At 53.2% G+C, this 27,980-nt stretch overlaps 1 protein-coding gene across 2 annotated transcripts; it reads right to left on the reverse strand.

Annotated features, from left to right (window-relative positions):
* Nucleotides 1-1,152: 1,152 nt before the first annotated feature.
* Nucleotides 1,153-23,602, reverse strand: FOSL2 (FOS like 2, AP-1 transcription factor subunit). Of its 2 annotated transcripts, none has more exons than XM_057558806.1 (4): nt 22,501-23,602; nt 12,273-12,524; nt 7,681-7,807; nt 1,153-5,241 (listed from the first exon to the last, which is right to left on the reverse strand). In XM_057558806.1, exons 1-4 carry the CDS (start codon nt 22,600-22,602, stop codon nt 4,808-4,810), a joined length of 915 nt encoding a protein of 304 aa, XP_057414789.1. In that variant the 5' UTR covers nt 22,603-23,602; the 3' UTR covers nt 1,153-4,807. The 2 variants fall into 2 exon arrangements, with proteins under 2 accessions (XP_057414789.1, XP_007191423.1); XM_007191361.3 differs by having other exon boundaries at nt 7,700-7,807; nt 22,501-23,491.
* Nucleotides 23,603-27,980: the final 4,378 nt, after the last annotated feature.

The raw sequence follows: 27,980 nt of genomic DNA on the forward strand, positions 1-27,980 counted from the left end.
CTTGTATTACAGTAAAATAACAAAACAGAACAACAACAACAAAACACCACCAGAGATGCCTTAGAGCAGAGCTACTCCTCAATTTTCAAAAGTATACAAAGATTTTTGAGCTCACAGCCCTGCCTGGAGAGGCCTATTTAGAAGCCTTTCCAATGGGACCATTTCACCAATACTTAAAAAAAGAAAGAAAAACAAGGTGCTCAGAAAGATAATTAAATTCCCCATCAAGCTGTAGGAATCTTGTACAACTTTTTTTTGCCTCCAGGATCTTATAGCAGTCTTTACTCCACATCATTGACATACCTCAAATACAGATGCACAAAGCTTATGATTGTCCACTATATCCAAAATACTATATATACATCTCTCACTGCAGAAAAGACACCCTGATACCTATTCTTTATACAAAGGCGAAGATTTTCTTCCTCAATATCAAGTAACCACAAACTAAAATAAATGGAATAAACTTTTAATCATACAGAGAAAATAATTTTTGAGGAACAGGGCAGGATCTTTCCTTGTGTTCTCTTACAACATAGACTTCTTGGTGACCACTGTCCCTAGAGGAATGACAGTCCATCTTTAAAAACAGACCTTTTTTTATACAGTTTATACAGCACAAATCACAAATCATTCTAGAAACAAAAAAAGTATCATTAGCCTAAATTTTTAGAAAAATTATAAAGAAGAAAGAGAGGGAGAGAGGAACGGAGCATTTTAATGCTATCTGTTTCTATTCAGGCTTGGTACAACACAAAGATGTAAACATTTAAAATAAATAATAAAATAAATGTCAATTTCTTCTCCCCCTCCCCTTCCCATGCCCCGCTCAAAATTTGACCCAGCTCCTCCTGAACATGTCAGCATTAAAAAATTAAAACCCAAAAAAAAAAAAAAAAAAAAAAAAAAATTAAAACCCTTTTTGATGTATGACCAAAATACTAGAAGCACAAAAAGATGTCAAATAGGTAGTGGGGTGACTGGGTTTCCTTTTTTAAAAGGTGCAGGAGGACATGGGCACACCTAGAAATGTACACACGAACACACACACACACGCACACACACACACACACACACACACACACACGACCTGTCAATAAATAGTGAGATGCTGGCTTTTAAGATGAATGCCAAGAAGACTCAACAAGCAGAAAATAGCAAGACCCCTTTACTTAAGTTTTTAAAAGAAAGTTACACACACCACGTATCCTATTGGTCCACAAACTCTATAAAACTCAGGTCAACCATCTGAAAAGTGCAAAGGAGCACATCACAGGGAAAACAAGTTTAGAGGTGGAAGGATATTGTAGGGGGTGGGTCTTTGAGAACAAACCTCGGACTGAAGGCAATCTTGCCTTGGATCTTTGGAGAAAGACCTTCTCACCTTCAAGTGTTTTTGTTTATTCATTACTTGTGGGCTTTTAATAAGGGAAGTCCTCATCGCTCAGTCTCATCCTAAAGAAGGTATATATATATAAAAGTGCCTAACACAGCGCCTGGCACATAGTAGGTGTTATTCTTTTCCTTCTTAAAGAGGCCACGTGGATGTCTCATCAGAGGAGGAAATCAACCTGAAAGTTACAAGAAGAGACTGCGAGAAGCACTGGTGGTCCATCAAGGAAGTGGGAGAAAAGTCCCAATGCCTATAAGTTGAGCTCATCCTTAAAATGGAGCCATGTGGGAGCAGAGAGGAGACTCCTTTCCCCAAAGCCTGAGAAAGGGAACCCGTAGCCTCTGATGGTTCTTGGCGTTGAGATGCTTGTGTGATTGGGCGCAGTGAAGACACCTGGCCTGTCTCACGGGCAGAACAATGATTTCTTTCTGAAAACTTCCTCAGTGAACTCCCTGCTTTGAGTTGGCTCTGGCAACTGCCTAAACTTCACCTGGGATCTCCTCTCTTTCCTGTGTCAGCAGCTGCCCCCATCCACCCAGCCAGGAAGAGGACTATTCCCAGAGAGGCCAGCCAGGTGGCCAAGGGGACGGTGTGTTTCACACCAGCCTGTCAAGGGGTGCCTGCCCTATGCCATCCCAGAGCTGCCTGCAGCCCAACTGGAGTCCACACCAGCTGCCTCACGGCTGGGGACACAAGGGGAGCACAGGGTTCCCTGCCCAAGCACAAAGGCCTCCCCCCTGCGGCTGCTCCCTGAGGAGGAGGAGGGGGAAGGAAGGAAGGAAGGAAGAGGAGGAGGAGGAGGCAGGCCTGGGTCTGGTGTGAACTTGGGGAACAGCCAGGAGGAAGTGACTGAGGATACACTAGTGCGTTAGGTGTGAATATTCAGCCTTCTCCGAATAACCTCTGGCTTTGGGGAAGCCAGACTACCTCCCAGAACAAAGCTAGAGGGTCCTGAATAGAAACACAGCTCGGAGGCCTCAAGATCCTGAGGGGCGGCTAGGGTTCTGCTTTCTGCTGGTCCCAAAGCCAACGCAGCTTGAAATCAGAACGAAAGCCAGACACTGTCTCAGGCATGTACAGCCCGGCTCCAAGTCTCATACCGGGACCTGCCTTGGGATCAGGGCTGTGCAAAGTGGGGCACAAAGGGACTTTTAGAAATAAAACACCAGAAAGCAGCTTCATTTAAGAAATATATATATATATATATGCAAAAAGAAGCAAATAGCTCCCAATTGGCCACAAATATCACTTGAGATGATTAAGCCTTTCAGAGCTGAGCACACCCCAGTTCTCTTTGCCCATCTCCTGCTACTCCTTGCTGACTTCTGCGTCCTTGATTAATCTGAAGCCAGAGAAACCCAGTGGCCCAATCTTATTAGGAGCGCCGCTCCCAGAACCTCTGGGGAACTGGGAAGGCGGCGTCACAGCCAAGGAATGTGGGAAATAACATTTTTAAAGCATTTGGGGACAAAATACTTTTTCTTTTGATCTCCTCTCTCTTCATGCCCTATCTCTCCACACGTCACTCCCAGTCGTAGCGGTCTGTGTATTTTAGGCATTCGGCTGTTCCATTCTGTGTGTCTAGTGCATGGCAAGTGGATAATGGACATTAAATACCGGCCGGCGTGCCAGGCCTGGGTACGTGAAGGGAATAGGGAACAGGGAACCATGTCATTGCTCTCTTTCTCTCTCTCTCCCCGGAGTCCAACTTTGAGTTCTAACCCCCACTGGGTTGGTTTAAATAATATCTATATAGTTTTAAATTATCATACAATGATCTCTAGAGCTGAATCACAATAGCGGGGTCTCCCTCAGAGCACTAGCCCAGCAGAAGCTTATTCTGGAAGATCAGCCCTGGGGAGAAAAAGGCTTTGAGGGGTGGGAGGTGGGGACCACGCTGAGCTCTGCTGAGTTGTGCTCTTGGCGAGGCTGGAGGACTCCTTCCCTGCGCCCCACCCCATGGGAAGGGAGCAGCTAGCTTGCAGCGGGAAGCAACACATCTCATCTCTGATTTCAGCAGCCCCCAAGAATGGCATGTACGCTGCAAGCCACAGTGACAGCTCTGGGCCAGCTGTTCACAACTGGCTGATGGATCTGAGGAGCACACTGGGGTGAGGGGGCAGGGGAGTGTAAAAGAAAAAGCGCTAGATCCATTAGGTAGCAGGTGACCACGAGGGGTTGAACAGGCACCTGGGTGAGAGGTGAGAAGCAGGTGCTGGGGCTGCTGCGAGGTGAACCCGACTCTGCCTGCCTCCCTCCTTCCTCCCCCTGCATTTCTGTCCACAGCAGAGGCGCTTTTGAGGCTTGGGGAGGGGCCAGGCCCACGCTCATTAAACCTCTGTGGGTGGCATCACCCTGAGAGACAGGGTGGGGGAGGGCAGAGCCGGCAGGGACTTGGAGTGATTTGTGGCTCCTAGGGAGAGATGCCTCCCTGGTCTGGAGAGAAGGGTCCGGGGCAGAACGGCGAGGCAGTAATTACAGGAGACGTCCTACTCAAGACACCCATGTGGCTTGTTGGCACTATTCCTGGCCCGGTAATTAGGCATTTGGCAAACCCAATCTGTGCCCCGGCTGTCTCACTCACACCCTGTCTTTTGGCCAAGCCGCTCCTCCAAAAGCCGTCTCCGAGGATGGGGAGGAAGGGTCCTCCAAGTCTCCCAGCGATGGCGGCATCTCCTTGAGAGCTCAGGGAGCCCTGCTGGTGGTTCTGGAGATGGTGGTGGACCGGGAGTGTCAGGGGAGGAAAGGTTCTGTATTGCACATTGACTGTCCCCTTCTGGACAAGTCAGCCCCAGCAGAAGAGTCACCTGCTGCCCCATCTCCAGAAATGAAGAGCTTTAATATTCAGACCACCCAGATGAAATGTCATGGCAAATTTGATAAAAACCAAGAGGAAGTGAAATTGACACTGGGGGAAGGAAGGGGCAAATAGTGGGAAGGTGAAACCAAAAGGCACTGAGCATGCTTGGTGGGGCAGAGAAAGACACCATCACTCCAGAGACATATCGTGACAAAGGGACGGGAACGGTCCACACCAGCTTCAGGCTCTTCAGAAGCCAGAGAGATGCCCGGGTCCACCAAACCAAGTTCTCCAACGTTTTTCAAGAAACAGGATTTGCTTTGCAAGATGAACAAGGGAGGAGGTCCCGTGACTTCTAAGAGATCATCCAAGTCCTCCAACGCCTCACCGCCAAATCCCACCTGGGTCTCCCCAGAACCAGGAAGCTCTCTGGCAGGGTCCCCTTCTTACCCTCATGGCCCTGGAGTGCTGAAAGGTGCTGGTCCCTGGGAAGGAGGCAGTGACGAGGACCCCCCTGGGAGCTGGGTTACAGAGCCAGCAGAGTCGGGGAGTTCAAGGAGTCTGATGACTGGTCCCCACTGCTACTGCTTCTGCGGTGAGCCTTGGAGCAGGACTCAGAGGGCGACGCTGGAGACTCCTGCTCCAGGACGCTGGGGTAGGTGAAGACGAGGTTCGAGGTGCCTGGAGTGATGGCAGGAGTGGAGGTCACCACTATGGGGGTGTGCAGGGGCTCCTCCCCGTAGAAGCCCCCAGCGATGCTGATGGGCTTGATCACGGAGCGCTGCGCCTTGTCCAGCCCCGCCGATGAGGACGAGGGGCTGTCCTCTTCCAGGGGCTCCTGCTTCACCACCACGGCGCCTACCCCTCCACTGCCCCCACTGCGCAGGGCCTGCAGCCCGGAGGCCGGGGGCGACCGGCGCTCCTCGGGGCTGATCTTGCACACAGGCCCGTGGGCCACCAGCATGAACTCCAGCTTCTCCTTCTCCTTCTGCAGCTCGGCGATCTCCTTCTGCAGGCCTGACTTCTCCTCCTCCAGCTCCTCCGTCTCCTGCAGGGGAAGAGGGGTATGTGAGGGAGAGCAGGGGGTGCGCTGGGGGGTTGTCAAATCTGGGTGAGAAAGGGAAAACCAGCCACGTGCTCAGAGGACAGAGCTTGAAGGCAGCAAGCTCACACCCCACTGCTTCTGAGCCACCTGCACATTTAAGATTTCCTTTTGTTCCCAAAGCTCCAGACTGAGAGAAGAGGAAGGTCAGCGTGGAGGAAGGGTGAATTAACAATTGTAGCTGTCATGATCGAGCACTCACTTTGTGCCAGGCACTGTGTTAAGCACTTCACAGGCATTATCTCATTCAACCTAGCAGTTTTTTGAAGCAGCTATCAGCAACCCATTTTGCAGATGAAACTGAGTTTCCAAGAGGTTTAATCATTTGCCCAATGCCACAGAGCAAGCAGGTAGGGTAGCCCAGATTTGACCCCAATGTAGCTGACTCCAGAGTCCATATGCTACTACGCTCTTCTGCCTTCGTGCTAGGACCGCCCCCCCGGTACCCCTGAGGGGTGAATAATAGTGAGATCCGGCGGGGGAAGGGAGCACAGCATGAAGCTCCACCCCTCTCTCCTCGTGCCTCCTCAACCCCATCCAGCTCGCTGTGGACACATCGACACTAAATTCTAAGCTGCGTGACAGTGGAGGTTTCTGTCTGCACACACAAGCCTAGGACAGTGCCTGGCTTATAGGAAGTGCTCAATCCATCCCATTTGGATCTTCACCGTCCCTCTTCCCTTTTTTGCTCTAAGTAGAAAGCATATGTTTCAGGACTCACAGAACCCCGGGAGAACATTCAGTTCAGCCCCTGTGCTTTAACAGATGAGACCCCTGTCAGCCTGAGCGGGCATGTGAGGCTGGCATGGACCTCAGCCCTTCCTTTACACAAAGCCAGAGAAGCAACAGATGCACATGCAGGGGGTCGTTATGGAATACGGAAAGGCATGTGTCACCAGCCTCTTCCCCACTTTTCCTGAACACAGATTCCTGTTTGAGAACGAGATGACATGGGCCAGAGCTTCGCTAAGCAGAGTACAGCACATTCCGAAGTGAAAAAAAGTTTCCATCTGTCTCAAGGGTCTGATGAACGTCATGAGCTTATGAGAGGCTTCCTGTGGAGGATGTGGCTCAGGGCCTGGGTGGCTGGGCCGTAGGTGGGGAGGCGCGGGGGAGTAGGGTGTGAGGCTTCTAGGGAGGTGGGGGGCAAGCTGCGGGGCCTCAGGGGGCAGGCTCTTCTGGGGCTGGTGGCAGAAGCACCTGGGGTACACCCAGGGGGCATGGCTCCTTGAAAGCTTAGTGGTAGGGAGGGCTCTGCTCGGGGAGTCTCCCCGGGGAGTGCTGATCACTAACGGATCCGCCTCAAGTGACATCGGAGCACTCCCACTCCTCCTCCCTGACTCTAACACCTCCACAGGGCACTACTACAGGCATCACGGAATTCACGCAGTGCACATTCAAGACCCACGAGCGAGGGCTCCAGGATGGACAAAGGGAAGCGGCAGCAGGTGAATGGTAACTGGGAGGATTAACTAAAGTAACAGGATGTGCAAGGCAATGATTTCCAAAGCACCATCCTGGCTGCTCACTGCAAGGACCGCCAACAGAGTCCCCCTCACCTCCTCACTTTGCACACATTCCACCCAGGAGAGTTAGTCCTGGCTCTGGGTTTCCTCCACATGGCATACGGCCCATCCTGGAGGGCGGGGCTCTGGAGGGAGTCATGTGACGTTGGTCAGGTCAAGCTTTTGAGAGGGAGGGGTAGGGCCATGGGCCCCCAGGTGTGGGCAATCAGGCAGCAGGGGAGAATGACTCACAAGGGCAGAATGAGGTACCAAGGTGACAGCTTCAGGCTCAGGGCAGAGGCAGGGAACCCTCCCAGCCACGACGGATATGAGAAAACCCCAGGATAGCACAACTCAGCTGCACGTGACCCATCTCCAGGAGACCTAGAGAGTGTCACGACCCCTGCAGAGGTGAAGGAGCCCAGAGAGCAGCTCCCCACAATGCTCGCCCGCCCAGACTAGATGGCTGAAGCTAGGCCGGGCCACTGCTGCTGGTGGCAGGCACCCTGGGAAGAGGAGCCCCAGAGGAGGCAGGTCTGGGCTTGCCTTGGCTCCCGGGCCCGGCAATGCCAACACCCTCTGCCATCCCTCACCCAGGAGCCCCAGCAGGTCTCAGTGCAGGGATCGCTCAGGTGCTGAATGAGAAAGGGTGCCAGGCCCACGAAGCCTGTCCAGTGCTCTCTGGGCCCAGGCTGGTGCTAAAGGCCAGCTCCCTCTCCCCAGCCCTCTCCTTTAATCAGGGCAGTGCTGACCCATGTGCTGAAAGGAAGGAATGTCTCTGTCTGCACTGACTCACGTGTCAGCCACTAGGGGCAAGGAGGAGGGGGGGGGGCCGGGAGCCCTGGGGTCCCTGCTCTGGCCCACCCAGAAGCGCACCCACCCGACGCAGAGCTCCTCACCGCCTGCAGCTTCTCTGTCAGCTCCCGGCGGCGGTTCCGGCACTTGGCCGCGGCCAGCTTGTTCCTCTCCCTCCGGATTCGACGCTTCTCCTCCTCTTCAGGGGACAGCTAGAGGCCAAGGTCAAGGATCATGGTTAGGATCGGATAAATGGCTCACCATCTTTTTGGCTTTTAACTGCATTTTAAGTAGGGGAAGAAGCCCTTCTGGAACTGGAGAGGGGAGGGCCGAAGGCAAGAGGAGCACGGCTCAGAGGCCCAGAACATGCGGCTCACTGCTGTCTGGACGCCTGGGAGGGCACTTAGAGCTGAACCCCACCGGAAGGTGATGTCACGTGTTTGAAGGGAGAACAGGGCAGCCATGGGTCAGGGACTCACCAGCCCAAGCATGATGGCAGCACGTGTCAGGTCAGCCCCGATTCAGTGCCAAGGCCCGAGAGAATGAGCTGGGACTGCTTCCCCCAGAGTCCCCTCGTGCCAGGCCTGCCCCACCCACTTAAGCAGCTTCCTCCGCTCTGCCTAATTACGCCTCCCCATCACTCTGCCTGCTCTGCAAGCCTCATTATCTCCATTTGATTAAGGAGCTGGGCCCAGAGTAAGAACCACCCAGGGGGGCACGTTCTGTTGCCAGAGGGAGGGCCACCCACTCCCAAGTCCCTCTGTCAGCCCTTGAGTGCTGGCCGCTCACAGTTCAACCCCGAGGACTCACCAGTGTGCCTGGCACAGTGCCGGGCTGGACAGGACCAGCAAAAGGAGGAGGGGCCCTTAGGCAGGTTAAACCCTGCTGCCCACCACATCCACTCATTCAACCAACGAGCCCTTCTACACGCCAGGCACAGTTTGGGGGGTTAGAGATTTGTCAACGAACCAAATGAACAAAAATCCCCCTGCAGCTCCTCACAGTGAGGCTGGTTAGGGGCCCGTGGCTCAGGCCAGAGGGCAAGAACTCTGCTCTCCCATCAGGGCTGACACTCTGTTTACATAGAGCCCCCCTTCCAGAGAAGGGCCACCAGCCCCTCACAGAGGTGATGTGAGGAGATGGCTGGGGGCCAAGGCAGAAAGCAGTTCAAAAGGACAGACCACCCCTTCAGTCATCAGACTGACGGCACACCTACAAGATGCCAAGTACAGTACTTGGGGCTTAGAAGATTCTGGGGGAATAAGACGTGAGTCCTACCCTCAAGGGACACATGGGGAAAGGGCCAAAGCCACTTTTGGAGGGGCTAAGAGAGAAGCCGCCCCACTGATGGATGCTGCCTGGACCACCAGCCATCCTGTGAGGGAAGGAGCCGCTGCCCGGGCTGGGCCCAGGCCAGAGTCCCCAGGACGCTCCCTGCAGCCTTGAAGGTGCGTGGCTGTGATGTCCTGCACAGGGCACAGCATCACTGTGGCCCTCACCCCCTGCAGCAGCCTCCAGGTGGTGTGCACTGACCTGAGCCCATCCAGCGGTAACATCTCTGTTAGTCTTCAGGCCCCTTCCAGAGACCCGGTCTTGGAGTCCACACTGGAGTCCTGGCTCCACGTCCCTCCTTAAGCCCCCTCCTCCGCCTCCCCAGGAAAGCCAATGGCTCCACAGTCTCTCTTCTGAGAGGTGTCAGGCAGCTGGCAGCCAAGCACAGATGTGGCACTTCTGGGTGGACTTGGACGGATTATTGACCCTTCTGAGCCTCAGAGCCCCAGTTGTAAAATGGGGTTAATAGGACCTGCCCTGCCTTCCACAAAGTTTCTGCGATGATTAGATGAGATGCAGTGTGAGAGTCCTCTCTAAACTAGAAAGTGCTAGAAAGAAGAAGATGCAATTCAGAGGTCTCCTCTCTGATGCCTTTTCTGCACTCACTGGGCAGCAAATCAACTGGAGACCCGGAGTCCACAGATTCAGGCACCCTGTTCTCTGTGGGGATCGGCTGAGGTCACAAGGCCACTTGGCCAAGGCCCTGAATACTTGCTACTCCTAACCCTGTCTCAACCTGAGCCCAAGAGGGTAACCCTGCTGCAGTCGTGGGTTCAGGGCTCAGCACTGAAAGGCTACCAGGGTTCCCCTTGAGGCCCAGCTAGCCCCCCTCCTCCTTCACTGATGAGGGGCAGAAACGATGGAGAGCTGGTCCTGGTCCACTTTGGCCTCCGTTCCCCCTTGGCTGCCTCTGGACAAATTTTGGCCTCCCAATTGCCCTAGAAGTTTCGCCCCTGTCTGGTGAGGTGTGGGGCAACTTGTGGGAGCTCTTGGCTTAGGAAGTGTTCAGGGGTGGTGACAACACGGTTACAACTTGAGTGTGTCAGCACCACCACGTACCCATCCACAAGCCACACACACCCGCCCCTCCCCGCCACTGCTGGCCTCAGAGGGAGCCTCTGGGGCAGGTTCCGGAGCAGGGCAGTGAGGCACCAGGCCAGCCCCTGGTAACAGGTTCCTCCCCCTGGGGGAGGCTGGGAAGGCGGAAGTGAGCCTCTGAGAAAAGACCCTAGGGCTAGGAACCCAAAGAGCCAAGGTTCTAGGATGCTACCACCTAGGCTTCCTCCAAGCTGCCAGATGATTATCTGAACTCCTAATTGACACGGGACAAAACACTTCCGGCTCTCTCCTTCCCTCTCAAAAAAGGAAGGAAATTCTCCAAACTGTCTTAGGCACGCCTAGGTGGTGTGGCGGGAAAACCACAGGGCTGAAGGTCAAAAGAGGTGGATTCTAGTCCTGGCTCTGCTACTAACTCACTGTGTGAGCCTGGACAAGGCCCTTCTTTCTGGGCCTCAGTTTCCTCATCTGTAAAATAGGTGCAGAGGGAAAATTATTGAATTTTCTATAATTATTGAAAATTATAGAAAAGCTGGTCTCCAAAGACTCTTCCAGATATAAACTTCTAAATTTGGTGTGAGCTAGGTCCAGAAAAGGATGAAGAGTACTCAGCACATCTTGCTTTGTTGTCCTGCTAACCCAAGAGTCCCTCACAAGCCTGGCTCTCACTCAGGGGTCCCTTACGTACAGGGAGAATCCAAATCATCAGTGACTATAAAGCTTAGCACCCTGGGCTCCCTGAAGGAAGCACATTTATAGAGGACCTTAGGATCACTGCTACTGCAATATTTATAACTACAGGTATGGAAAGCAGCAGTGAGGGGGGATACTGGCCACTTGCCCCAGCAGCAGAAGCCCGACAGCACCCGGGAGCTGTGTCTGTTACTGTCTATTACACTCACCTCTCCATGTTGCCCCTGCACAGGGCCCTGCCACTAATAGAACAAACCAACATGTAATGGATACAAGGCCCAGCTTTGTCCTCAGAGGAACGGGGCTCCTGTGAAAGCGTCCGGTTCCTCAGCGCAGTGACCCTTGTGATTCTAAGTGTCCTGGGGACTAGTGGCACTGGATCTGCAGTCATCCACTGGGCACCACGTTTGAAAGGTCCTTGTATTGGAACAAGGAGTGGAGGCGGACAGTGGTTGAAATGGGGAGGGGTTCCAAAGCTGTAACTGAACTAATTCTTCAAGCTAACATTTCATTTGAAAAAGGGATTCTACTGCCAAAGTATCTCCCTTCCCTGGACTGGTGGTGGCATGGTGTTGTAGAAAGAGCACCGCACAGGGGTCCAGGGGCCTGGTTCTAGGCCACGCTTGCCCACTCACTTGCCAAGTAGCCCCAGGTAGCTGTGTCCAGGCCTTGGCTGTGTCATCTGTGAAGGGGGACAGATGGGGCTCTTGGAAGGCTCATTCCCTCCTTTCTGGAATTATGCATGACTCTGATTTCTCTTTTGGGAAGCAGGGGGCCATCGCTGCCCTGGTAATCTGTTAATACAGACAATGGGCCTTTTGAGTGCTGGGTAGATGCTACGTAGAGAGCACAGGCCCCACCCTTTTCTGGCGTCTCTCTCAGCCAGGCTGACTCCTGCTCAAAGCTGAGCCCCTTGAGGAAAAAAAAAGGCTGATGATATCTGACCACCTCCACCCCCAGCCCTGGGAGCTCAAGCAGCGGAGCAGACTCCAAAGACCCCAGAGTCCCTCCACTTCCGGAATGTGCATCCCAGGCACCTGAAACGGGCTCCTGCCTTGAGTTGGAGGCCTGAAACATGGAGGGAGAATGGAAGTAGTGTGGGCAGTACTGGTCTAGAAGGGGCAGGGGGGGAGGCTTTAGGACTGCTGGGTGTCTACCAGATACTGGGAGACAGTTAAGGACTCCCCAGAAACCTCCCAGCCAGGGTTCACTGGCTGCTTGTCCTGTGGCCCCTGTACCAAGGATCAGAGAATGATACTGCTGTAGGCAGGGCCTAAGTCCTGCCCACGTGCTGACGCCTCACCACTCACTATGCGCTTTCCCACCATGATCTCATTCGGGTGGCAGCAAGTCCTGGCCAGCAAGACCCTATCTCCATTTTGCAGCCGAGGAAACTAAGACTCAGAGATTCTAAGGGACACAGGCGAAGTGCCTGACTCTCAGGTCTCTAGCTCTGCCTGCACTGATGAGGGTCCTGAGCTCCTTCACCTCCCCAGTGCTCCCAGAACATCGACCCTGCTCCCTGCCAGTCTTCAGAAAAACCCTGTGTTATAAGGCCTGGAAAGCCACCGATGCCACTCCTGACCGGAACTGTACCTGCTCATCTCTCCTCCTGCGGCCCACGGTGGTGCCAATGGTCTTGATCACGCCGGGTCTCGGGAGGGCCATGTGCCCGGGAACAGAGGCCAGGCCCGGCAGGGGGCTATAGGGGTGCGAACGGGGGTACGGGTTGGACATGGAGGTGATCACCGTGGGCTGCACCATCCACTGCAGGTCCTGGCTGGTCGTGATGGCGTTGATGGTGGGGATGAAGGCGCTGCCTGAGCCAGGCATATCTACCCGGAATTTCTGAAATGAGGAGAAAAGTAGGATTGAGCCAATAAATACTGCAGAACAGGACAAGCAGAGCCAGGAGGCCAAAACTGGCAGAAAGTGGAGTCAGAGCCTGGGAAGCCAAGGTCAAGACACTGGGTGGACTTCCTACACATCCAAGAATCAAGGGGATCTTAACTATTCCTGGGACCCCCATGTCAGATCTGCTCCCTGACTGAGGTCCTGGAAACTCCATCCCCAACTGGCTCAGCGAGGATGTGGGCATATCCCCAATGGTTTCTAGGATAGATGTGGTCCCTAGCAGCTCACACTCAGCAGGCCCTCTCTCAAGCCCTCCAGGCCAGCTAGTCCCCCGTCTGCAGGAGAGCAGGTCTTCCATCTGGGCCTCCTGAGCTTCTGGGTCACTTGCCATTATTCCCCAAGGTACCAGCTTAGGATCCCTTGAGGAGATTTGCCGACCAACTGCTTTGCAGCAACGAAGATCACCAGGAAGGTTATTATGTCTGCTTTTGTTACTTTCCAAACAGGTTCATGATGGGATTGTGACCCCATCAGGGTGAGACCAGGTCCATGAAAAGATGTCCTCTGACCCATGAGACTGAAAGTGGTAGCGTCTGCGCCAGACTTCCCCTTGCTGTCCTTGTCCTCCTTGACCTTCACCCCCATCTTGCTTGGGGCAGACACACTGTGTCTCTCTTTATCTATCTACATATCTATCTGTGCTCACAGGCATGTCTGTGCGAAACTTTGCTGCTAGCTCTGAGTCTTCTCCCTGTCACTTAATTTATGCCCAGACCACGTTGCAGAGCTCTGTGGAACACGCTGCAGGAAGCATTCTATTTAAAATATAAGATGATGACAGAGTACAAAAGCTAAAATGGGCCATGCTCCTCAGCAGCTGGGTTTGACCTTCCTTCAGGGCAGCTACTAGAAAGCGAGAAGGGGGGAGAAGGGAAAGATCCCCTACTTCCAGATTTTTGGGAGAGCTCCCCTCCTGAAACCCTCAGCCTCGGATGATTCCTGTTGCCACAGAAAGGTTCTGCACATCCTTTCTTCCCTAACTTGGTGGATGAAATGATGACAACAATAATAACTAACACTTACTGAGCACTTATTAAATGACAGGCACCATGGTAGTGTTTAACCTAGATTATCCCATTAATTTTCCCTCTGAGGTAAGAACTACCATTATCTCCATTTTAGAGGCAGAAATTTAGGCTTAGAGAGATTAAGTAACTTATCCAAGGCCACGTTCTAATAAGCAGTGGGGTCAGGATTCAAACCCAGTTCAGCCTGACAAAGAGGTTAGGTCTCTCAAATACAGTGCAACACAAGCTTCTGTAGATTGTTTCTTCCTGCCTCGAAATCCAGCCCCAAGTGCTGGTATCCATCCCCACTGCCCTCGGGCAGAGCATCAGGGCCATCCCCACCAAGGGTCCCTACAGATCTTCCCTCACCCAGGACGCCACACAGGTCTGGTTGACCCCAGATGAAATCCCACTGCCGTTAGCATGGATGCTATAGCATCTCCCCTATATTGGCCCAATCAGACCAACCAGGATTAGAAGCGCCAGCAGCAACGGCAGCTGCCACCACCACGGTCTTCGCCCCTGGTGACGACAGCCGGGTTCCTTTGTGTAAATAAGGTGAAGCTTAGAGTACTTCACTGCAGCTGAGGGAGCTGTGGACCCTTCCTTGCTCACTCCCCTGCCAGCTGCCTGACCCCAGTCTGGGTGGTGGAATGTGGCTGCCTCACCTCCCAGACTGCCCTGGGGCCCCAGGGCAGGGGCATTCCGCGAAGAGAGTGACCCAGTGCAATGAATTCTGGGATTCTGTGAAGTTACCAGCGCAATGGATTCTGGGAGTCCATGAGGAGAGCTGCCCAGTGCAGTGGATTCTGGGAGTCCGTAAGGAGAGCTGCCCAGTGCAGTGGATTCTGGGATTCTGTGAAGTTACCAGCGCAATGGATTCTGGGAGTCCGTGAGGAGAGATGCCCAGTGCAATGAATGGATTCTGAGTCACCTCCCAAGGCAAAGACAACCGGACTTTTTGGCCGGAGCTGACTGAAAAGTAACAGGTGTATCTGGGTATGTGTGTGTGAAGGAGGGCAGGGTGCAGTGAACACAGAAGGATACAAGTGGGAAATGATCTTCAAGGAGGAAAAACAGACAACCAGGGCTGGCTGTGAGGAGGCAGGGCAGTGAGAACACGTGAGCGGCTGAGTGTGTGCAGAAGCACTAAAGCCCAGGCAGCTATGTTTCTCTTGGGCTGCTGGATTGGGAAGGAGAATGGGGAGTAGTCTGAGTCAGGAGGCCTGGGTTTGAGGCCTTGGTGAATCACTGAGGACCCAGTTTCCCCGTCTGGGAAGGGGAGTAGTAACACCAAACTCACTGCACTATCATGAGGATTAAATAAGTAGCTACTTGTAGTCACAGGCTATAAAAGCACACCGGCGGCTCTCAACCCTGGCTGCACATTAGAATATTCTGAGGAGCTTTTTAAAAACACCAATGCCGGAGCCAGCCCCACCATTACAGTTCTAAAATCATTGCTTTGGGGTGGGGTTCTGATAAGGTGTCTTTTAAAAATGCCTGAGGAGGTTCTAATGTGCAGCCAGGGTTGAGAAATGCTGCTCCAAATAAGTGGCAGGTGGCATCGTCATCATCACGACCACCATCACCACCATCACCATCATCATCATGCATCATCATTGTAAGTGTCTGTGCATTTACAGTGCAAAAGGGGTGGCTCCAGGGAGAATTGCCAGCTTCTCATTCCTGGGAAGCACCCAACGTTTTTATTGTTTCTCTCCCCAAGTCCGGTTCTGGGTTTGAAAGACTCCCGAGGCATCCAGCAGGATGGTTTAATGTGACCTTCCACTTGTGTGGGGTAACTGTCAGCTTTCCTTTCAGGAAAGCACCCAAGAAATTCATTCCTCATTCCAAAAAAACAAACAAAAGAGCTCCCATTTCAGGCTGGGAGAGGGAAGCCAAAAACCTGAAGCAAAGCTGAGCGACTAAGATCCCTTAGGACTAAGTGCTGACTCTCAGCCCCTCTCGGGGCCCTCCAGCCCACTCACTCTGTGATGGCAGGTCTACAGAAGGCCGTGCCCAGCCATCAGCCAGATTCCTTGCAGCAGTGGCTTGGTCTAGACAAAACAAGACAGCAATAAAAAAAAAGGCAGTAGGTAATGACTGCCTCTAAATGCATGTACAACTTGCTTCAGAGGGAGGTAAAGCCATCTGGATAACACACTGGCTCTAAACTGCAAGGAAAACCCGTCCTAGCCCCTGAGGGGACTGGGGCTCCGATAAAGAAGGCTTTTGTCTGCCGGAGGAGGCTCTCTGAGACACACACACAAGTTTAAGTGAGATCTGGCAGATGTGTCTTGTCTCAACTCCAAAGGTATTTTTCAGAAAGCGACACTGGGGTCGGAGAGAAGAGGTGGGCCTAGGAGTCTGTGATCCCAGAAGTTAGCCGGTGTTCTTCTCTGACAACAGACCCAAGAATCAGTCAAATGTCATCCTGGGGAGGAATCATGGTTCTCTACGAACGGGTTAACACTGAACACAAACCAAGATGGGGTTTCCCAGCTGTGGGCATTAGGGTGGTTTGATCCCTGCTGCAGCACCAGGTGTGTGCTGCGAGTGGGGGGCTACAGGAGGTAACCCAGGACCCTCACTTGACTCCCCTGGGGCTCTCCAGCCCCCCTGGAAGCTCCTCCTCTAGGGACAGAATTGAAGATGCTGGATGGCTGTGTGGTATTCCAGCCTGGCAGAGCCTCCAAATGCTTTCTTTCACTGTGTCATCCTGTTGACTTCTGGGTGGGCAAGAATGCCTATAAAAGGACAAACTGCCCCCCACCCCCACCGACCTCCTAGAGCAGTTTGGCAAACTTTCGCTGTAAAAGGCCAGATAGTAAATATTTTAGACTCTGAGGGCCATAAGGTCTCTGGTGCAACTACTCAACTCGGCCATAGTAGCGTGAGTGCAGCCACAGACAAGATGTAAACAAATAGGCGTGCCTGTGCTCTCTTAAGCCCTATTTACAAAAATACTTGGGCCATAGTTTGGCAAGCCCTGTCCTAGAGGATCATTCTCATCTCTCATGCTCAGGTTGGTGGAAAAAGAATAAAGAGAGGAAGTGAGAAAGCAAAAAATCACAACTATTCTTCTAACCCAGGGAGTCAAGGGATGGACTCTCACTAGACAGCTTGAATCTCCAGAACCTGAAGCCAAAGTTCAAGCCTTACAAGCCTTGCTGCAGGTCTTTGGGCAGCAGAACCGCCTTATCCTGAAGCATCCTGAATTTAAGGGAGCTGTGGGGCCGCTCAGTAAGTACGTGTGTCCTCCCACTGCCTATGAGAAAGACAGCTCAGAACACAGGGCCCCTAGGGCCACCCAACTTCATCAGGTCAGAGAGGTCCCTGTAGCCCAGCAGTTGCTAATTTGGGAAAATGACCTTTCTGAACTCTGCAGGGCCTTGGATTCAGAAATAAGGGTCACAACCACGGCCTTTTGCAGAAAGGTCTAGGAAGTAGGGTTTGGGTTCCTATTTCTTGCAGACGTGGATGGGGCAGGGCTTATCCCAGAAACTCCTGAGCTGGGCAGAAATGGCATTTGAGATGGAAGTCAGAGTTGGTGTTTTGGGTCCATCCCCTCAGCCAGGCATTTCTCCATCAGATTGATTCTTGACTGGGCCACAAAGCACTCGAGCCATGAACCCCATGAATACCTGTGACCTGCCTCGGCAGGCAGAAATGATTATGCATATCTGGGAAGAGACTGGATTCTTTCTCTTAAGAACCCCTTTTTTTAGTTTCCCAGCACAGGAAAAGGAAAATTCCAACATCCCAGGAGACTGGCTTGGGGAAGAGGAGAGGGCAGGGCAAATGCTGCCTCAAATGCCCCAGAATAACCCTGTTGAGGTCCAGTTTGACTCAAATGCTCTGTATTTTTACCAAACGTGGGGTGTTCTCCAAAGCCTTCTATATGGAATTCAACCAATTTTCACAGATTCTGCAGTGGACATCACTTTGACCTTTGACCTTTCATTCCTCTCTGAGTAAAGCCACTTAGTTCACCATGGAAATGGTCCTAATAACTCATGATTTCCCCAAATTTTAAAGTATACAAACACTATCTCAGGTGATCTGCCTCCTGTCAGGTTCACTTGAAAGAATCATTCTATCTTTCTTCACCTAACTGCCAGAGTGAAGAACAGCAAAGAAGAAAAGAAAAAAGCAAGGAAAATAAGGTGACCAACACAGAGTTTCCACCAAGTTCCCCAGTGTCCTTCCTCCCAGGGCCCTTCTGGACAGAAATTCCACTCCAAAGCATGAGAGGATTCTCTCCACCATTCTGTGGATCCCTTTTGTACCTCCACCAATCCTGGGACAGCTGTGCACTCCACGGGAAGGGGATGCCGTCTCATCTTCTCTACAACCACAGCAGGTGAGCATGGCCAAGTCACTGCCACGTGACAGGGTGCGAGACAGCAGTGGGCAAGAGGAGTCTTACACCTTCCCTCTCCAGCCCAGTGAGTCCAAGAGGGACAGAGTTACCGAATGGGGTTTGGAACAGATATATTTGCCTCAATCAGGGCAGCTGCCATCATTTTGAAATGCTGTGGCCATCAAAAGACACCACATACAACACAGATGAGACACAGCCGTAAAACACTAATTCTTTTTCTTTCTTTCAACACATAGACCAGAAAGTTAGCCTCCTGAATTCTCCAAATCAGTACCTTTATTCCTGTATAACAGAGTGGGGACATCTAAGGTAGAGGTGGCAAAGGCGCCTGCTTTTGGTGTGCCTTGTCTTGGTGACTGCTGTCCCAGGAAGACTCCTGAGATGGAGACCAACAGAATTTGGGGTCACACCCTGCTTTGGACCCAGACAGATCACCCAGACCTCATACATCACACTTGGTTCTTTATATGTCAGATCTTTTGATAACTTCCAAATATCAAATTCACCCTCAAAAGACAAAGATATGTTAGGAGGGAGGGTTTTCAAAAGAATTTGCTGAAGGCAATCCCAAAGAGGGATGCTGTAAAACCTTTCGGAATCTGACTAATAGCCACAGCATTCAAATAAGTATTTAGTCTTCTCAAGGAACAATAATGAAGGGGACAACAGTGATTTGGATGCCTAAGTTCGGGTGTGTTTGTAATAAGACAGAAAAGAAAAAAACAGAGGCTCCTAACTTTACACTCACCTTGCATAATGAGGCAGGCAGAAATAAAGTAATGGAAATGCACTCAGGAGTTTGGATAGGAAAATTCAACTGCCACTCAGACAATACATGACTGCTGTTTCACCCCATTCACTTTGATGAAACAGTGACACTGACTTCCACCATCAAGAATCAGCGGAACAGACAAATTCCTGGGATAACATTTCGTTTGATCCTAATCTACAACATCTGTGAGATCAAGGCAAAAATTTTAAAAAAAGGCACCAGACCGTTAATATACACCTCCCACCTTCCCACCAATTCTGAAGACCACCTCCCCAAATAAAATTCCCAATGCCCTAATACAAACAATATCAAGAAAACAAGCCTTGGGAATTTGAAGACATTGTGCTGACAGATATCAAAATAGGGAAAGAAAAAAAGCACTCCTTTTTCAACCACGTTTTATTCAGAAAAAAAACAAAATCAGAAGAGAAACTGCATCTCGAAGTCAAGCAGCTCCTATTTAACCACTGTTAAATATATGGCATTTATTTGACCTGGATTAAAAAGAAAAAAATCCTAAGAATTCCGAAAACTCACCAAGTTAACACTCTCTGGGGCTGGAAAAATACATTCCCCAGATAGTTCTTCTAAGAATGTCCCGTAGGGGGCACTAGAGAGGTATGATTGGGGCTGACCTGGGAATCACAGTCATTTCTGGTAAAAGTTCTTTGATGTGAGGAATGTCCCAGCCTGGGTACAGTTGGCAAAAGTTCACTCTGGGGAATTTTGTGTGTGTGTGTGTGTGTGTGTGTGTGTGTGTGTGTATGTGTGTGTCTTGGAAAAGGATGGTTGCCAAAGAAGAGAGCTAGTCTGGTATTCCTTGAACTGTCCCCCTTGATTTATTTTCACAAGTTATCTGAGGAACAGACAAATGGCAGCCTTGGAAAAGTTCTGGGTCTTGTTTTTGTTTTGTTTTTCATTAAAAGGGGGCCCAGCTGATGAAAACAAGTTATGAAATGACCTATGTTTGTGTAACTGGCTGAATTGCGTAATGCTCAGGGCCTGAAACCGTTTAAGAGTCGCGCAGCCAGGCAGGGCATATATCTGGGAGGTGTTTTCCTAGGAAAGTTAGGAGAGAGAGAGAGAAAACAACAACAACAACAATAAAAAGAAAAAGCCAGGAGGGGGAGGTGTGTGCAACTATTAGAGACAAATCAAATCACCAATGACCAACCTCTGAGATTAAAACTATAACTGGAACAGGAAATATTTTTCATGCTTCAAGTTCCTGCCATATACAAGAACAGAGGTTTCAACAGAGTTATCTGCCCCCCACCACCTTCCCCAAGTCACTGAAACTCATGGCCATGTGTTAAGATCAAGCTTTGTGAAGCGAGAGAGGAGAGGAAAGCTCTAGGTTGAGTAAACAGCAATAAACTTCTCAGGAATATCAGACCCCACAAACAAAGAGAGCAGAAAAAAATAATATTCACTTGCCCAGGGTGAAACCAGAGAATGCTCTTACACTGATTGGTCCGCTGAGATGCCACAAAAGGAAGAAGGCCCATCACTAACTGCCAGGAAAGTCTCCCCATAAAGGAAGCTAAGAGAAATAAAGTGATTACAGGTTTTATCTGGTATGCAATAAAGTTACCTTGAGCCAGAGTGGGGTCACAGACTTGTGAAGTAACAAAAGCTTCTCGCGTCAGTCCTTAGGACCACAGAACAGCTCTGCTCAAAGCCACAGAGATGATAGAAAAAAACCCTGCCTCCCTCCCCCCCTCCCCCCACCCCCTCCCTCAGGAGTGGATAGGCTGAGAAACTTGTCCAAAGCTACGTTACCTTGCCAATCCCTCTGGTTTGAAAGGCGCCTCACTCAAGCTGCTGGGCCGAATGGGCAGGCGTATATGCAAGAACCCTGTGCACCAGTTATTACTAATTGCAAAATCCTCATGTGTTACAGCATGCTAGGAATTAGCCAACAGCTGCTTTTTGCTTCGGTAATGAGGCCCCATTACACTCTGCTGGACTGAGTTCTCTTCCTTCTGCCTAGCACTGGTTTCCTGTCTGATTTTCTTCCAAAACAGGGAATTGCCTCCGCTCACATCCTGGGCTCAAAGCCCTAGTGACACAGATTATTCAGTTGGGGCACTGATGTCCGGTCTGACTTCCCATCCAGGCCCCAGGGTCTGAGAAAAGCCAGGCGGCGAGGTTGTAACATTTCAATGATGAGTGCCACTGAAACGGCAGCCAAAGGAGCAGATGAGAAATCAAAAGAACCCTTCCTGGTTCAGAGAGGCAGAGAGGGACTTTTTGGGGGCTGTTGAATCGGAGAATGAGGGAATGGGTTATAAATGACTCTAACCCATTGCCTAACGATAGCTGGATTCAATACAAACCACCAATGGGGCTGGAAAGCAAACAAAATCAAACACTTTGGAACAAGATTTGAAACTCTTCACCTTGGTATTCGTCATTAGGTGTGCACTGACTGCACCCTCAATGCACAGACCAGGCTCTCTACAGTGGTGCTTATGGGGACACCAGGGCAGGTCGAGGGAAGACACAGAAAAGCCGTTCTGAGGACTCACCAGGTATGGGGAGTCAGTCTGGAATAAGATACCCCTCTTTAGTTACCAGAGAGAACCGTGTTTCCATTTTATTCTCCATCAGGGTCCCTCCTCCCTGGAAGCCCACCCCAGCCCCTTCTGGTTGGCTGGCGTATAGAGGCCAAGGCCACCGCCTTACCAGAGCAACTCTTGCTGCAGCCAATTTGGCTACAGACTGCAGATCCTGACTGAGGCGGGTTTCAGGTTCTAGTGGCCTTGTTTGTTAAGCCAGCTCCCTCACAAGCCTCGGGGTGGGGGGGTGGCTGCTGCCGAGGACAGGCACCCCACCAGCACCACCAACCCAGCAGCACCCTTCTGGTATTTATTTATTCTGGTATTTATAGACAGATCGCACGCACAATCCCTCCAGTGCAAACCAGTCCGCCTGCTTTAGAAACAAGTTGTTTTTCGGCTTCCAGAACCACTCAGGAGCCCAAACGAGCTCTCTCCACCCTCCCCCCCCCCCCTGCCCCTTCTCTCTGCAGGCGTCCTTGCCCCAAGGTACTCCCAGACCCACAAGGCGCCCCTTCTGGTGGCAGTGCAGACTCCTTCTCCGACCGTAACAGGAGATGCATGGGCGCCGGGCACCTAGGCGCAGCCGAGCCAATCAAGGCTGACCTCCTCCTTCCTGACCTTCGCACCTGATTCCCAGAGCGACAACCCGCGCCCACTCCGGATTACTTGAAGGAACCCAACCATGTTTCCGAGTCCCCAACATTTTCCAGAAATTAAGACCGATGGGGGCCGGGGGAGAGAAGGAGAGGGTTTTTCTTAAGAATAAGGTCCCGAGATGTAGGGAGGGGCCCGTGGGTGCAAAGAATTTTTTTTTTTTTCCACCACGGAAAGAGAGGAGAATGGAGGTGGATTCCTGGGAGATGAGGTACAGGCTCCTGGGAAGGGGACCTGCAATTCCAGGAGCTGGTCTGGATAAGATGTAGTGTGAAGGATAGGGTTTGCTGGCTGTTCCAGCCCGCTCAACGCTCCACTTAAAAAAAAAAAAAAGTGTTGGCGGCGGGTAGAGGGGATGAAAGGAGGTGTGGGCAGAACAAGACGAAAATCCAGAACTTACAACGGTGGCCCGTAGGAATTTTCTCGCCAAACCAAGAAATGGAAAAGAAAGCAAGAGAGGCAGTGGCGGCGAGAGGATGGCGGGGATCCGCCCGCGCCGCCAGGTGCACCCGGGCCCCGCACCTACCTGCTGGCCGCCGCCGCCACTGGAGTAGGACTCGGCGTGCGCAGGAGAGCCGCTGCTGCCCCGGGATGAGGTATCAAAGTTCCCGGGATAATCTTGGTACATGATCCGCGGTGGGGGCCCGAGAGGAAACAGGGTGTTTTTCTTCCCCCGCCCTCGCCGAGGCCGCGCACCGGCTGCTGAGCGCTGGCTCCCTGCGGGCCGCGCCTCGGGCTCTAGTCTTCGCTCCCGGGCTTCTCCCCCTCGGCGGCGACACCCCGGGAACAGTGACCCCCGAGCGCCGAGCGCTGCACTTCTTTCCTGCTCTATGAGCGCTGCGGGTCCGGCTGTCCACCCGGTCCCTCCCACTAAAAAGTCCGCGCGTCCCTCGGTCCCTCCCCTGCGCGCGCCCTCCCGCCCCCGCGCGCAACCGGAGCTCAGGCCGGACCGCCGGCTCAATCAAAAATTGGAAAGTAAAACAGAATAGGAGCCCGGCGAGTCAAGCCTGCCACGTCTGGGGACCCCCGATTTCAGACAGGGCAAAAAAAGGCGAAAAGAAAGGCTGCCCGCTTGGAGAAACTTCTATTTCCTCCTTTTAGAAAAGGAGCTGAGAATAAACTTCCTGTGGCCGACTCGCCGCCGGAGTTTCGAGCGGTTCGGACACTTGACTAGAAGAAGGCAGCCTGCGCCTGGCCCGCGGCCGGTGGGGTTCCAGTTGAGCCGGCGCGGAGAGGGACGTGGCCCCGCTCCCCGTGCCACAGCTGCGGCGCCCGGACCTGCACCCCTTCCCCGGCGCCCGCTCCCGGACGGGCCCGCGTTGCCCGTCCGCGCCTCTCTCACTCCCTCTCTCTGTCCCCGCCGAACGCCGTTCGCTTGCTCGCTGGTTTGCTCGGAGCCCCAGCGCTCTGCCCGAGATGAGTCACTACAATGGCACGAGTTCAACTCCACACTCTTTATTCTCCAGCCCCTGTACCTCACGTCAACCCCAGACTCCACCTTGCAGGGAGGAGCGCGCGGGGAGGCGGAGGGAGAAGGCCGAGGAGGAGGAGGAGGAGGAGGAGGAAGAGGCGCGGGAGGAGGCGGGCGCAGCGCTACCCTCCCTGCCCCGGCTCCCGGCCGCGCTGACGCCAGCCGCGCACCCAGCGCGAGGAAGGAAGGGGGTGGCGGGTGTGGGAGCGGACCGCTGGCGCGGTTTGAGGGAGCCGAGGCTCCTGGCCCTTCCCCCCCCCGCCCACCCCCGGCCCCGCGCCCTTGGTCTGCTCCGCTGGCGCACGTTGCCAAAGATGGTCATTTGCGTTAGAGGACGCGAGTGTGGGTTCCCTCGCTTTCGGGTGACGTGGAGGGAGAGGGATTCCCTCGCCGGCTCCCCAGCACGCCGCGGCCTCCCCGCCTTCCACCACCCTGGGAAGGGGCGCGGGGCGGGGCCCCCGAGAGCGGCCGCAGGGGCCTCGGCGCCGGGTTTTAGAAAATAATCACAGTCCCGAAGAGCGAGACGGGCGGTTCAGTGCGGCGCCACCGCGAGGCTGGGAGCTGGGCGCGCTGAGCCGCTCACAGGGAGGGCGCGGCCGCGCATGGTCGTCGGCGTCCTCCGCGGCGCCGCCTGAAGCAGCGGGCGCCCTGGGCGCGCTGGGTATCCGCACCTCCCTGAGGCCGGGCCTTGGCGGGGCGCGGCGCCGCCGGGCGGGGCCGGCCTGCCTAGTTTCCCCTCCGTGGCTGGCTGCCCACTGCTTCCCGCCCCTTCCCCCCACCCGCCGCGTTTTTTCGGCCCTGAAATTAATTTGTTAGGAGTAGCCTTGAAGACGAAATTAAACAGTCAAGACATTCCGGCCGCCTTCTACGCTGGGCAATTGGGACGCATCTAATAGGAGTAATCGGGCATTATAAGCAACCTTGACTGTTACGAATTTGGAAGAAAAAAAAAAAAATAGGGAAGAGGGAGGCCCGGGAGAGGGTGTGCCCCAACGTTGTCTTCAGCTGTTTTGGAGCGAAGTTCAGGCAGTAGGTAGTGCGGATTCCTAGGTTCTCCCTCCTCGCTGGGCGGGGTGCGGGGTAAAGAGCACAGGCCCTGGAGTATGAACGCCAGGCTGTGCTGTTTACGAGCTGTGAGACTTTGGGCGAGTCCCTTAACCTCTCTGGGCTTCAGTTTCTTCCTATCAAACGAAGGGGTTGAGACATGACCTTCAAAGGCCCTTGTCAGCTCTGGAACTTCAGTCCTTCTGCAGAGATGATCCGGAGGAGCACTGTACTAGGAGTCAAGGAAACTGGGTTCTGGTCCAGGCTCTGCCTTAGTCTCGGTTTACCCAACTTTTACGTGTACCATCTGTATCCCCACAGGGTCCTTGTGAGGACCCAACGGGAAGATGTGTGAAGGCTGTGAAGCATTATGCATTGTTAACACATCACGGTTTCGGTCCTCAGTTTCCTTATCTGTAAAGTGGGGGTGTTGCTAGGAAAGAAAAATAGAGCCGGGAACTCAAAGCTTTCCCGGGGCTCTATATAAAGCACTGGCGTTTCCGGGACGGCTGGCGGCATCTGGCCGCCCCAATGGCCCCAAGATACGGTAATCCCAAACAATACTCGGGGTCATTGTTTACAACTATAAAACACATTCTGTCCTGAGCTCCATCCCCAAGGACGCGCGCGAAGAGGCGAGGCTGGCCGGGCTCCTCGCACCTCCGCCGCCGCCTGCCTGGCAGAGTCCCCAACTCCCCCGGTCAGGGCGAGAAGTGTCGGGCAGACGGATGCGCGCACCCAGCGCGGGGGCTTGGCGTTTTATGTTTTTGTCTTTTAAATCCTGCGTCCTGCCTGCCTGGGTGTGTTTACGCTCTTCTCTCAGCAGGACTGTGTAAATGCAGTCCTTTGACGCAAAACCGTTCAGCCCTTTCCCCAGCGGCAGCGGCAAAACCCAGAAAACTGGGGGTGGGGACGGTGAGGGGGGGGGGAGCGCAGGAGAAGAAACCGTGACACTTTCTTCCTCGCCTCTCCGTCCCCTCCCGCGCCACACGGCCCCCGGCCGCCTTGGCGAGCTCTCAGGGGGCTACAAAGGGAGTCGCGGTCTGGGCGTCCAGGGCCCTCCCGGGAGCAGCCGCGTGTCGAAGCGGCGCGAACAGACGCACTTTTAGTTTTCCTTTGAGCAGCAGCGGCTGCCCGGGCCTCCCCCACCCCGCGCTTGAAAATCCGGATGCTTCTGGGTCTCTCCCACACAGTACTTCCAGTAATTCGGGGGAAAAGAAGGAGGGGGAAAGGGAGCGGGATCTTCCTCGGTGGCCTCCGCCGTCCCGGGCGCGTCCAGGCCCGGGCAGGCGCCGCCGGGAGCGCGCGGGCAGGCGAGCGCACCCTCGCGCCCTCACCCGCCCCCGCCCTGCCTGCTCCCCAGCCCTTTCCTTTCTTGTGGGTTCCCGTAAAGCCCAGCAGCCCCGAGACGTCTGCAGAGCATCACGGAAGCTGTGCTGATGCAAGTCGCTAGCCTCCCTTTGGTGCGCCCCGGCCTGCCTCGGAGCGCTTTGATCCCGGCCTTTCCCGGCTCCAGAACTTGCGTTGGCTCCCTCTGCCCGCCGGGAGGCCTGCGTTCTGCAGCCGGCCTTCGCCCCTCAGTTCTGGAGCGCCAGACACAGAGCTGCGCCCTGGTGCTGTGGGCACCGACCGGCTGGTGCAGCTGGTGCCTCGGACTAACTGTGAATGCCAAACCGAGAATTTAGCTTCCAAGCCCAGTTCATTGCCCCCCTCTGGGGGGAATCATTCCAGGATCACCCAGTTAGAAGGGATCCTCTGACTCCCTGGAATAGGATACTAAGAAGAATAGGGGCCAATCTTTACTGAGCACTTACCAGTAGTCAGGCTGAATACTTTACGGGGATTGTCTCATGCAAGCCTCCGAACAAACGTTTGAGGTGGGTATTCTTCCCTGGTTGCAGATCAAGAAAGGGAGATTAAGTAACTTGACCAGGAGAATTAGTTAGAGGGTTAGTGACCCAGTTGGAAGTACAGCTGGGCCTCTATGACTCCAGGCTCTTCCTCTTACCTGGGACATGTGTGACCTGCCTCCTACTGGAATGTCTTTGTTTCTCTCTTACTGGTCTCCAGAAAGCATGGACTTCCTCTGGTGCATGACTTTTCCTCCACTTAGAGGTTCTCCTTAATTCTCTGCCCAGCACTATCACTCAGGGTACGGAAAGGTCATGTCATGTGAGGGAAGAGGAGGCGGTAAGCTGGGATGGGGAGAAAAAGGTAGCTTGTGCCACCTTCTCATTGCCTCTCTGGGTCTTGGGACCTCCCTGCACTGAAGTTAGGTGTTTCTTCCTCTGTCCCTCCTGTCCAGTGTTTGGCCCCGAAATGGTTGCCTGCACATCTGAGTGCTGGACAGTTCATGAAGCCCTTTCACATACATGGCCTCGTTTTCCCTCACATAACATCTGTGCCAGAGATGTAACAACAGTCAGGGTGCCTCTGGATCGCCAAAGTGGAGGCCGAGGAGCAGAGTGGCAAGGCAGCCTCCTCAAGATTTCCCAACCCATGGTTGCCAGAGCCTGAACTCAAACCCATCTCACCTGACTTTACACCCAGGGCTCTGCCTGTTATCCATGCTCCCAGGCCTGACAGGTCAGAAGCAAAGTCCATGGCTTAATAATAAATGGTCCTTTATCCACCATGCCTGAGCGAATCTGCCATCATTTCTCTATTGTAAACCATACATGTTGATGATGTTTGAACATTTCTGAAAGCCAGGTACATGTTATCATCAGTGACTATTTAATCCGGAAGCGTTTCTGTTTGTCCCAAGATCTCTGGATCACTCAGGAGTCCATCAGGAAACAGACCTCAGCCCGGATGGTTCAAAGGAAGAGGCTTTAAAAATGGAGCATCTCCACAGAGAAGTGTGAGCAGGGCTAAGAGAGCAACAAGGGATCTTGCCGCGCCCAAGGCCCAGTAACAGCTGGAAACTGTGACCATGCCCAGGGTTCAAAAGGGAAGAAAATAGTGTTATTAGAACCTATTGCACACTGGGACCACGGAGGAAGGCCATCCAGCAGGATAAAGAGAAGCAACCCATGCCAGAAAGACACTGAAGAGGATGGAGGAAAGGATCCCAGACCATCTCTCCCATCCCCTGTCAGCCTCCCAGGCACAGCGAAGGGCAAGGAAGGGTGAGCAGTGGATCTGGTGGGGGTGGGAAAGGCACACTCAGCAAATGAGGAATAACCAGCAAGGATGCTATTAAACCCAGAGGTATCTTCTCATGGGTGACATTTCAGGATGGGGGAAATACAGTCAATCAGTAAGTCTCACATCTCACCCCGAGTCGGGGTAAACATGAGAATAACGCACACAGCTTTTCAAGCTTGCACCTCCCCTCCCTTTAAACGTCACTGATACATTCAGCCACTAATCCAGAGGGAATGTGTTGTATCGTTCAGGTGTGGGGGCAGAAAGAAAGGCTGGGAACCACGGATCAGAAGAGATCAGCATCTGGAGGAAAGAGCTGGATGAATAAGCAATGTTGACTC

The sequence above is a fragment of the Balaenoptera acutorostrata genome, chromosome 12 (genome assembly GCF_949987535.1).
Source record: "Balaenoptera acutorostrata chromosome 12, mBalAcu1.1, whole genome shotgun sequence".
Lineage (NCBI taxonomy): Eukaryota > Metazoa > Chordata > Mammalia > Artiodactyla > Balaenopteridae > Balaenoptera > Balaenoptera acutorostrata.

Excerpts from the sequence above, each read along its gene's own strand:
- FOSL2 (XM_007191361.3), bottom strand. The coding sequence starts at position 22,602 with ATGTACCAAGATTATCCCGGGAACTTTGATACCTCATCCCGGGGCAGC. Across the intron at positions 12,525-22,500 it reads GTGGCGGCGGCGGCCAGCAG|AAATTCCGGGTAGATATGCC; the intron begins GTAGGTGCGGGG and ends TCCTCATTTCAG. Across the intron at positions 7,808-12,272 it reads GCAGGAGGAGAGATGAGCAG|CTGTCCCCTGAAGAGGAGGA; the intron begins GTACAGTTCCGG and ends CTTGGCCTCTAG.